Raw genomic sequence first — 12,439 nt, 5'->3', positions numbered from 1 at the left:
TTTTGAGACAGTCTCTCTCTGAACTTACAGCTCATAGAATATGCTAGGCTGCCTGGCCAGTGAACTCTGGGGCTTCTCCTGGTCCCACTTACATAACACTGGGATTATAGGCACAAACCACCACCCATGCTTTTATGTGTTTATTGGGAAACAAACTCAATTCCTCATGTTTGTTCAACAAGCACATTCCCCACTGAGCCCTCTCCTCAATCTGAGATGGATGGCTTAATGAGTGAGTTTCAAACATAATTGTGTTAGCAGATTCCCTTGCGATGAGGCCTGTGCATGTGACATGTTTCGACTGTGACTCCTTCTTTCCCTTTGGCCGTGGTATGAACATTTTCAATGCTTTCTCAGTAGCATAAATATTTTTAGGCTTATTGACAGGTTGGCAAAGAGAAACTGTCAATTTTCCCCATCATATTCCCTAATCTCTCATGTTGACATGCAGCAGAAACCAGGATCTCCCGCTGTGGGGCTTTGGGCACTGTGAGCAAATGGCCTCCCACCAACCGTCACCACCACTGTGGAAACAGACTGATAAAACAGTCTAGTTATATCATCTCACTCCATTTCTTCATGGAGACTGGGAAAAAGGCCCCAAATGGAAATGAAAACTTGAGCACCTACACCCCACTGACTGCGACATCTACAGATCTAACTTACAAAAGATGCCATTCAGGCAGCTGCAGACTAAGGGCACTCACACTTCAAATTCAACAAGAATCATAGTGAAATCCCAGTGTAAGGAAAGCTGGGCTCAGGGATATTCATTCCTCTCTGCCTGTCTATCTCAACATCAAAGCACTAAAAGGTACCTCAGTAGGTTTAATTCCCATCAAATTATAACCATTTGTGACTATAAAATTGTTATTTCCACAGCTTTCAGGCAGCCAACTCTTACAAAAGTCTAATTGATGTAACACAGCTAATGACAAAGATATCTATCAACATGATTATTGTGTTATGTTCAAATATCTTTCTTTTTCTTGAGTGGTGTCATCTGTGTGGTTCTAAACAGCTGGCCAAAGCCAAAGCTGTAAAAGTAATACATAAATATAACTGACCATCACAACAAAATGTGGTACATTCATACAACAGGAAAATTATTTGACAACAAAAAGTAATGAACTCTTGGTGTACTTTACAACAATCATTTTTGAAATCATAACACTGGAGGGGGGAGCCAGAAAGATATATTTACATGAATTACACTTACAGAAGATGTCAGAATAGAAAATCCATGGAGATTAGTGAGTACAGTAGTAGGGTGCCAACTGGAGAATGGTAAGTATAGGACTTCATTTTAGGGTAATGGGAATGTTCTACAGTAGTGAGGTGACTGCAGATACAAGCCACCAAAGGGCAAACTTTATTATAGGTGACTCCTATCTTAATAAAGCCACTATTAAAAAATAAATAGAAAGTCTCAGTATCTGATAAAAGTCACTCTAACTAGATGTCTTCAATATAAAAGGACTAAATTTTCAGCCACATTTTATTAGCCCTTTGAATTTTATCAGAGTCTGCTCATCTTTATATCCCAGGATCTATTAAGCCTGTAAAAGTGTTTCTCTTCTATTGCTTAATTTCAGAAACATTATCGCCTCTTGAGGGAAAGAGGAGTAACTCTGATGTGGAGCTAAACCACAATGCCTTTCTTTGTTACCAACAACTGTTCAGTATCAGTCCACCAAAGGTGATGTATTACGTTAACAGGCAGCTCTGGGGAAACCTTGGGTCACCCGAGTGTTTTGTTGCAATCACAAGAGAATTTGTGGGAAGTTAGTCCACCATCAACTACAGTCTTAACTAGAGATGTCCTTCTTGCTTCACTAGTGGCAGCCATTAGTCAGCGAGACAGAAAATGACTTAAAGATAGATACTGACCTTGTCTCTTTTAAGCCTTCTTTCTGAATGACCTCCAGAATCTGCTTTGCTGTCATTGGGGAGTTGGGGTGTTTTTCTAGTGCCTAAAAAAAATTTAAAAAAAAAAATGAGCATGAGACATGAGACTCCCAGGTTATTGCATGGCAGCATGCAAAATGAAATGAAAGCTTTACAGAACCACCCGTTCTCTTCTTTAAGTTCTAAAGAGGAAGGGAATTTCAGACCAAAATAAGTTCTCACTGCACAGCTCAGGAGACCAAAGTGAGAATTGACATTTTTCCCCATCTGAACTAGGAAATTAACAACTTCTGTCAGATTGGGAGTTGAATTCTTAAAAAAAAAAAAAAAAAAGATGTGCAAACCCTGGAAAGCAAGTCAATTAATGTATGCAAGGTTCTTTATTTGAACAAAACTACTACTGTCCCTTAATATCAGCTGTGCCATGGTTAATGACACATCTTCAGGCTGATAAAAGTGTTTATTCCTAGAGTCCTGGAAACACACAGCCCAAATACAATAGCAACAACCAAAATGCTGATCAGAAACAACCACGTGAGATTCAGTTTGACAAACCTTGGTGGCATGTGTAAAAGGAAAAGATAAAACCTAAAGCTGAGAGAAAGAGGTGCCAAAGCCCCTCATTGCCATGTGCTACGCTGGATCAGCTCAGTTTCCTTGCCTTTGCCGTTCCCCATTAACGTCAAGTGAGCTTCTCCCTCCTTCCACCAAACCCCTTTGGCCTTATGAACTCCGTCCCATTTTCCTTCCCTCCTCTTCTGCCACACTCAATCTTTGGGGAAGATGCCTGTCTTAAACCAGGAGCCAGAGAACACATGAAGCCACTGATTACTCCTCAGACATCAGCATCAGCGTGCGAAACAGGTTCTCTTCTATTTAGTCAGGCCTTTGGGTCCATGTGGCAGAGGCTGTGATGCAGCAAGCACTGGGCCCAAATGCACAACTTTACAGTGACCTTCTCCCCAAGGGTAGAGGACAGCCATTGAAATATCTTAGTGGGGCTTCATGCATAAGCCATGGCCCTGTGCTTAACAACACTAACGTTTACATTTCTCATTGTTTAACAGAAGGATCACAGTTACTAAGAAGTAATAGGGTTGGACTAACAGTCTTGCTAATCTGTTCAAAACAGGTCCGTGATTTCTTCTTCTATCAATGACCAAATTTTCATTATCCCTAATATTAGCAAAGATTGATGTCCACGAGGGCCTGCCAGTGAGCGGTAAACAGGTGGTCGCTCTTCACCTCAGGCCTCTCCTCAGTCTGCTGTTTGCAGTTCCCAGACAGTTTTCCCATTGCCTATCTCTTGATCATCACCACGCTAGCAACTAGCAGTATTTTAAAGGATAAAAAAATATTAGTAAAGTTAAGCAAAGGCAACAGGTATGTCATGAAAAGGAAAACAGTCCCCACAGGGGATGGCACTGGAGAGTCAAACTGAACATGGGAGGGGTAGCGGAGCAGCTTAGGGGAAGCCACACAGGAGGAAGAGTCCAGCACACAAATATTGGAAGAAAGTGCAATGAGGAAACCACATAACAGGGCTGAGAGGGTGTACTTGATCACCTGGAGAAGGGGAAAGAGAAAACAGACACAAGAGCAAAAAAAGGTAATTGCAAGCAGAACAGTATGTCATTCTGAATTACTGAAAGGACAAGCTGAGGTCATGGGGACTCGACAGGGGTTAGGGTCACCCCACATGCCTGGTGATGCTGAGAACCTAATGAGCTCTCACAGTAGATATGAGCAGAACAACATTAAGCAATCATGTCCGAAGGAACCAGGGAAGACAGGATGGTGAGAAAGGAGGAGGACAAGACAGCAGGTAGAAGGGGGAAACCGAGCTGAACTGGTGCCATCTGAAGGCAAGCTCATTCACTCTGGTAAAGGCCTGAAGAAGAAGCTATCCTGTCCTGGACAACATTTTAACAGAAATCTAGGCGCATTTGTAAGTGAGGTTTACTCACTGTGGAGGATCCCCTGTTTCTCTTCCTGAATACAGGCACCTCAGCACCCTGGGGCAGCTCCTCCCAGCAACTGAGAAAAATTGAATGGCCCTGTTCCCTTCTCTATGATATCACTTCCTACTCTACAAAGGAAGCAAAAGCACCAAGAATTACATCAGGAAGTTGAAGAGAGGCAGGGAGGTGATGAGACCACAGAGAACAGCAGAAGCAATCCCTCCATCCCTGAAAGATAGAGAAAAGAGAAAGTACAAGGTTCCTGGGTGTGAACAAGTTTTACTGAATACTAGCTCAAGATAGGGAAAGATTGCCTTCATAGAACACAACATTGATATCATCAAAATGATGTAGCACATGATAGAGACATGATCAGACTTGGGTAAAGCATACTGCGCAGCGTTAGAGCTGGAGAAGCCTCACTCAGGGTACAAGTGCATCCCAAGCTCTTGGGTCCACACACATCAGCCCAGCAAGCTTTCAACCAGGGGGTACTCCTTGCCTTCCTATTAATTCACCATACATGCAAGCTTTCCATTTTTTATTAAAGCTTCTTACACATGTATATTTTAATTCATAAAAATATATTTCTTTCTAATTTCCTTTTAATAACATTTTGATTAATTCTTTGAGAATTCCATACAATGGATTTTGATCATATTAAGCCCCAACTCCTTCACTTAAATCCTCCCAGATCCACCCTCAACTTCCCATCTTCTTTTTTTTTCCTTTCTTTTAATAAACCTATCTACTCCAATTTGTGCCGTCCATACAGTTGGTCCTAGGGGTGGAGTTGTCCAATGGAGGGTGACTGGTGAGAATAAATAACTATGGAGTGCTCAGCCACAAACGCGATATCTATATCACAACCCCTCTCTGAAGCTCATGGACCGTCTCTGAAGAATGGACGGAAAGACCATAAAAGCCAGAGACTTGGAAGGACTAGAGCAAACCAGCGCCTTCTGAACATGACAGGACCACTGCCCTCATGAATACAAAGCAGCTGCTGTTGCCTGCACAAGACCAGCACACGATCAAGCTAATCAGCATTTTAGTATGTAACGAATTTAGATTTTTATATCCACGTGAAATTTTAACTTAACCTGCACCTCCATTTATTATTAGTCAGCCATGTTTCTCCAATTTGATCTGCTATATAAGTCACACATGGTTATGTTGAGATATCCTCTACCATGTAGAGTGAATTTCCAACATGGAAATCCTATATAAAACACACACCAACCCAGAGAGAGAGAGAGACAGACAGATCCTTGCTGGGCTGGACAGGAGCAATCAGAGCCACATGCTTGCTCCCAGATCTTGGAATCCTGAAGGCCTCTACACCGGAAACCATTGCTCTGGAGGCTTGCCCAGGGTGGCTGCCAGTTCTGCTAACCCACGAATTGCTACAAGAGCTGTAACATTTCAAGAGACTTGAGTGTTAAAGAACACTGGAAGCTCATGATTCCTTGCTAAGTGCCTAATTGCTTACCTCTTTAGGGGAAACTGAGATTAAAACTGAAACATTTGATTAAATCTTGAAGGAATTAGGGCCCAGTGTTTCATTTAATATTTACTTTAAAACCTTTAATAAGCTTTCTATTGTCTTATTATTTCAGCTGAAACCGTGAGTAAACTCTGCTATATTTTCACATTTTATTGCTAATGCTACAAAAGCCACTTAATCGTGTTAATTATTATCTATATGAACTGGTAATTGAACTCCTAATAGCTCCAAGAGTACTACAGTAATGGACTGGGTTTTTTGTTTGTTTGTGTTTTGCAATAATATTAATTGTTCTCCTTCTGAATACTTCTGATTTATCTCTCTTTCCAACACTGTTTACTCTGGCTAGAGAGTGAACATTTCTAATACATTCTAAAATAGTGTGTCTTGAATTGCTTTATCATTTATTTCCTCTTATTATCACTATATTTTTCTCAGGAAACCAATACTCAAAATGATTAGCATCAGCACTGGAAGAAAGGATGGGTACAACTGACCAAACGCCCCCGCCTTCTCTGCAGGAGTCAGACTGTGTCTCTGTGGCCCATCTTTATGTCAAGGTCCTTCTACCTCTCTGTGAAACAGGCTTTCGGCCCACGTTGTACCTATACTTGAGATTCTACTTCATTCTTACACTGTGGGAGCTAACTTGCTTCTCTCGTCTTTTCACTTCTTTCTACTTTCTTCTACATTGTTAAGCACAAAAGGTTTCAGATACAACACGGCTTTTTGGAAAAGTGACTCCTCATAACCAGAGATATGGAGGATAGACATATCCTGCATCCATTGGCTTTCTAATGGCACATTCTCTTTTATTTTCACCGGAAGTGAGCAAATTCACAGAAGTAGCAAGTGTGCCATTGGACTTCCCCCTAAGCTCATACAATCCTAAGACAATCTCATGACAGATGACCTCTGCAGACGACCACATGGCCCAGTAGGGGTAGAAAAGGACATGTCTATATGTGTCTATATTTAAGGAGGAGAATGATGGGGCATCACCTAAGGTATGAGCTGAGCTATGTGAAAACTGGGGCTGTGTTTAAGTACTTCTCTGATCCTGGATCCCAAGCCAGTCATTTAAAGGTTTCCTCCAGAATTATTTAGTGTCTCTCAGATGGAAAACTCATTTTAAGTGTCTCTAAGATAAACACATTAGACCAGAGTCCACTTGAAGGTTAACATTTTGTCTCTTTGATCCCTACATAAAATGTCCTGAGAGCAATTATGTATTTGACTAAAAAAAAGACAAAAACAAAACTTCACAATTTAAAAATCATTTCAGAGTTTACTTTGTGTGATCCTAAATGGATATCAATGGTCAGGCTTCTTCCCTTCTTTTGCTGACATTAGCGCATGGCATCTTCCCCTAATCCACACTGGGGCTGCTCATCACAGGGTTGAGATGTTAGAGGCCTTGAATCCCGGACAAAGGATTAAGGAGTTGGAGCTACAGAGCACTTTCACATAGCATATACTATTTTATTTGTTTGCATGTGGCATATTACCTTATTTGATTTTTAAAAACAACTCTGTTTGAGGCACAGAACACACACACACACACACACACACACACACACACACATGTTCTTTGAAATGGGAAGGGTTGAATTAACAGGCTCAGGGCCATAAAAAAAAAAAACTATGAAGTGAACGAACAGAGCTTGCACATACAGTAGTAATGACAAAATGATCGAATTAGGGAAAGCAGCTAATACCAAAGAACACCTGTGTGCTAGGTCCTCAAGAAAACTTTCACATTGGACCAACAGACCCCAGAATTCCTATAGTCTTTTCCCATTTATACTATGCAAACTTCCAAGGTACCAATGATTTTGTCGTAACTAGGATTTAGATCACTGGCAGCATTCATAGGAGAAAATGAAATCTATCTAAGATCACAGCACTTTGCCAAATGCCCATTGTCCACAGCTCAACTAGGTTGTTCTCAACTCCTAGCATATTTGGTTCCTAATTAAGGGTTTAAAGATGATGCTTACAATTTTCTGTTCTATTTGAATGTACTTTGTGGGAAAAAATTACATGCTGCATCAGTATTCATGAGTGTGTGATGTAAAAAAAAAAATCACAGAAAGTATCCCTGAGAATCAATCCCACTGTATCCAAAAGCAGCATTTCAAGATCCCACAGTAACTGGCTGGACAAAGCTTCTGGATGTTTGTGTCTACCATTTCTACTAGTTAAGACCCTCACAAGCACATGGCATTTTCCAAAACTGAGCTTTTACAACTGAGACATTAAATACAAGGTCCACCTCACAAGCCTTCTCCACCACCTCACACTTAAGATTCGCCATTTCCTTGAACTTGCAGATAATGGTTTAAGCAGTATGCTTCCTCAGTAGCACCTGCCAAACCCGTCACTAATTAGTGTCCCTGCTTAATGATATTCTTTCCAATATACTACAAGCCTCCTGAGATCAAGGACCTTGGTCCTCATTCACGTCTATATCCATAGACCGCAGCTTTTGCTAAATAGGTTTCAAAAAATCAAGGCCAAGGTAATTTGGAGAGAGGGTTTGATTAATTCTGTATTTGGGGTATTTTATAGAACAATGATGTAGGCTATGAGTTTCAGAGTCAGATAAACCAGGAGCCCTTAAGCCACTGTCTGATGTTAGATAATACGTTTAACCCCCTGAGTCTCAGTTTCCTCACTTCATCATTCATAAAAGTGTCCTGAGGACTGAATGAGATAATGAATGGGAAGCACTTATCATTCCAATGAGCCAAATGACTTCCTACAGCAACGACAGTTAATAAGCTAATAGCATTCGGGGGGGGGGGAGCACTTTGTACTCAGCCTTGACACACAGATCTTGTCAATACCTTCCCCCAACACCAAAAGGGGGGGGAGCTCTAAGAAAATGATGAACAGTTGTGTTAACCCAATACTCTCAGTCCTCATCCTCCGGCCATGGCCAAACATAATTCACAAGAGAACCTACACTGCATAGTTCCTAGTGTCGGCATGGCAGGTGTGATGTTTCCATTACACAGAAGAAGTGAAGAGGGAAAGACTTAGAAGGTACATACACTCCCAAAGTAACAGTGATAATGATTGCTTCAATGGTATCTCTGTCTGTCTCTGTCTCTGTCTCTCTCTCTGTCTCTCTCGTGTGTGTGAGAGCACACATACACACATAGTATTATAAATATAATAAATCTTTTTTCAGGAAGCAATTCTCCTAGGACAGAACTCTGCAGCCAGTCTACTCTACGCAGAGTCTACTGGTTATTAAAACATCTTTTCTGTGCATCAAGTATAGTTTCTGCTTTCCTTTTACTTCTTCCAAATAGTCTTGATATATTCTGAATATACAAGAATTATGTAAAATGAAATTATAATCACTATCTAAACATGCAATCTTAAAAAAAAATCTTCGGGGCTAGATAGATGGTGCATTGGTTAAGTGTGCTGGCTGTTCTTCCTGAAGATCAAGTTTGGTTCCCAGCACCCACTTTGGGAACCTTACAATTGCTTATATCTTAAATCTTATGACCTTTTTTAGCCTTTGTGGATATCAGTGCACGCGCGCGCGCGCGTGCGCAAATGTGTGTGTGTGTACATGTGCAGACACACACAAATCTTCAAAATCAAATAAATAAACTGTGTTGAATAACTTCACAAATAGCTTCCATTAATTATGTTAGTCGCACAATATGCTATTGTGCATTTTTAATGTGACAGAGGTTAGTTTTTTAGATCAATGAAAGTTTATCTTCTCTCATCAATTACAAATAAAAGATTTTCAGTTTCTACCATCCAAATCACCCTTCATTGTATAGTCTTTGGTTTTCCAACATCACAAAAATATACATCTCTAAGAATGATACCCATTAAATACATCAACTAAATCCTATGAGAAACAAATTGTTTCATTTAGTAAGTACATAATAGGGGGAAATAATAAATTGATGTCTGTCTTTTATAGGCGACTACAAACTAGTGTGTGTGACGCCTGTTCCTGTCAACAGCTATTTCATAAAGACTATCCATGAAAACTTCTAAGTATTTTGAAATTTGCGTCTACAATTCTGAAGCTATAATTGGAGAGCTGTGATATATTTTCCCAGACTGACATGTATACACATATATATACATATATATATACATATATATATACATATATATATATGTATGTATATAAAAGCACATGCATCCATACATACACATCTTCCTCCAACCTACTTGTGCTGGTTTAAATTCACTCCTGTAGCCTCTCGAATCTTACCAGTCACAAATATTACTATCCAATGTAATTTCTAAATTACCTCCAGAAATCTCCTCCACCAGATTTCCATGGGCCTAGAAGAAAATCTATAAAAACAGCCACTGATCCCGGGTAATTTTACCCTTTTAACTGCAGTCTATTGGTTTAAGCTTATATAGTTCATCTGCAGTCATTCTCAAGTCCAGCTGTTCAGTCTCCCTTTTCATTCCAAGAGACCCACATACTTGGCAAGTATGATTTTGATGCACATCTCTACATTATTCACAGTGGACTCAAACAGGGCAATAGAAAACAAAGTCTGTGGCTGCCAGTAGGAACCAGTTCCAGACTGATCATGATTACTCAATCAATATTCTTGGCTATAGATGTTCAATCTGCTGCAGAGTCATTTAATTATACTATCAGTCAGTTCATAATTGTCCATCACTTCTAGGAGAGTTTCACAATAGAATCAAGTCAAATAAGTGGCAGAAATTTAGCTTTAACAGGCATATCTTCCTGGTGTGTAAGTCTAATAATCCTATCAAAAGTAAATTAATTTAGTTTGACATGAATTAGCTGAGAGAATTCATCATGCCTTCCAGGGATCTTAACTTCCATTTGTAAGTGCTTACAGCCATCTGTTTAATAATTTCTAGAATTTTACTTAGAGTTGGGATGAGGCTTAATAATTCTGATTTCAAAAGTTTGGCCCTCTTATCTTCTTAAAAACAATACCAGAGGTCTGGGAAAATGGCTTAGTAGATAAAGTGCAGGTTGCACAAGCCCAAAGACCCGAGTTCAAATCTCCATGGATCTGGATGTAGAACTACATGTCTGTCATCCCAGTGTTCCTAAAAGGAGATTGGAGGCTGTGACAGCAGAATCCATAGATGCTTGAGAACCACCTAGTTTGTATATAGTGGTGAAAAACAAGGAGATCATGTCTTAAGGAAGGACCAACACCTGAGGTAATCCTCTGATTTCCCTGAGTGTACACTGCAACATTTAATTCTGTACTCACTCATGTAAGCACGTGCATACACACATATACTCACATAGATATCATATGCATACACATATAACATACACACACACACACACACACACACACACACACACACACACACAAACTTTTAAAACCTAATAGCAAATACTGACATTAAAGTTACTGTGTATCAGGCCTCACGCTACCATGCATGTAAGCTCATTTACTCCTTGTAATAATATCTCCATCACATAGGGCCCATTATCAACCTCAGTTTTAAAATGCAGGTAAAAAATCTGAGAAGGTTTGGCTGCTAAGGGGCTCACTGAACAATCATGCAGACCTGAGATTAATGCCCAGCAGGCACTTCCTTTTGAATGTAGTTGTGTGCACTTGGAATCCCAGTGCAGAGACAGGCATGGGGGTCTCTGGGGCTGGCTGGCTGGCCAGCCTAGCCAAATCAGTGAGCTCCAGTTTCAGTGAGAGACCCTGTCTCAAAAAAGTTAATCTGTTCTTGGATATATTTGCAGACTTTTTCCCAGTGCCTGTCATTAAATTCCTTCATTGTTTCTTACTCCCTCTAAAGCTGATGTCACACCCCCTCAGCATTACTTTCCTTCCTATAGCTCCTTTGAAGTAACCTTCACCAATTAAAAAAAAAAAAAAAGAAACATAGAATGGAATGTTTCTGGGAAATACTGTCTGATGATGGAGTTTCTCTTACAGGAGAAACTAGAGCGTTTTCCTAATATCAAGACCATTTTAAAATGTAGAGTTAGTGAACTCAGAGTCTATCAGATCAACTAAATGGGTCCTATTTCTAAAGTAAAAGAATTGCCACATACAAAAATATTCAGGGTCTTTCTTTGGTAGAAATCTCCTTAATAAGGCTTTCATAAATCAAACACAGAATATAACAAGTTATATTATGTGATATCTCATAAAATTATATACATGACACAAAAATATAATTGGAAATATCAGATGAACTAATCCAGGTAAATCTTTCCAAGATCTAATATTATTAAATTATGACTATATGTCTAATCAAGGGTTTACTTATATTATTAACTATGGATATAATTCTAAAAAACAGATTTATAGATGATGGGCTTAAGTGATTATCACGTATGTGTGCCCACAAGATGAGAGCCTGTGCATGTGGAGATAGTACCACAGTGGAGTCCATTCAAAGGCAACCTCTGAAGAGGTGTTGTTCTAAGGTGGCAATTTCTGGAGAATTTGAGAATCTTTAAAATGTGCTAGTGTTAATAGTAGCAGCTCCCAATTACCTGGAGAAAGGGAACTTCAAGTGAAGAATTGCCCCAATCAGACTGGCCAATGCCTGTGTCTGGGAGAGATTGTCTAGACTGATGATTCATGTGGGAATGCCCAGTCAACTATGGTTAGCACTATCCCATGACAGGTGGGTCTGGGCTGTCAGAAAGCTCGCTCAGAATGAGCCAGTGAGCAAGAAACATTCTTCTAAGGCTCCTGCTGCCCCGCATCCCTCATCTATGGACTGGTCCTGGGAGTGTAAGCTGAAGGAAATCCTTCCTGCCCCTAAGTTGCTATTGATGAGAGTGTTTTCTCACAGCAACAGAAAAGCATATTGCATTTTACATCAAAAAATAGGGTGGAGAGCAATTAAGGAAGCCAAGTGATGTTGACCTCTGGCCTGAACACAAGCCACACTCAAACATACATACAAATGCATATGCACGCACCCATAAACGAAATCAACATTCCTGCCACATGAAAATGCCCAACACTAACTCATACTACTGAGGAAAGTAAACAAACTGAAGGTGGAGATGCACGCTGTTCTCTGACTTCTGGAT

At 40.1% G+C, this 12,439-nt stretch overlaps 1 protein-coding gene across 4 annotated transcripts in view; it reads right to left on the bottom strand.

Moving 5' to 3' along the window:
• Asxl3 (ASXL transcriptional regulator 3) overlaps positions 1–12,439 on the bottom strand; it is a 178,300-nt gene that overhangs the window by 145,689 nt on the left and 20,172 nt on the right. For 2 of the 4 annotated variants that reach the window (XM_028887714.2, XM_028887715.2), the window contains exon 1: positions 1,891–1,975. Coding sequence is in view for 2 of the 4 variants with exons in the window: in XM_028887710.2 (XP_028743543.1) it covers positions 1,891–1,973 (83 nt within the window). In the remaining 2 variants the exon portion in view is untranslated. Of the gene's footprint in view, positions 1–1,890; positions 1,976–3,875; positions 4,449–12,439 lie in introns of those variants that run through there. The other 2 variants (XM_028887712.2, XM_028887710.2) reach the window with 2 other exon arrangements.

The sequence above is a fragment of the Peromyscus leucopus genome, chromosome 19 (genome assembly GCF_004664715.2).
Source record: "Peromyscus leucopus breed LL Stock chromosome 19, UCI_PerLeu_2.1, whole genome shotgun sequence".
NCBI lineage: Eukaryota > Metazoa > Chordata > Mammalia > Rodentia > Cricetidae > Peromyscus > Peromyscus leucopus.
This window is presented reverse-complemented; position numbering and strand designations above follow the sequence as displayed.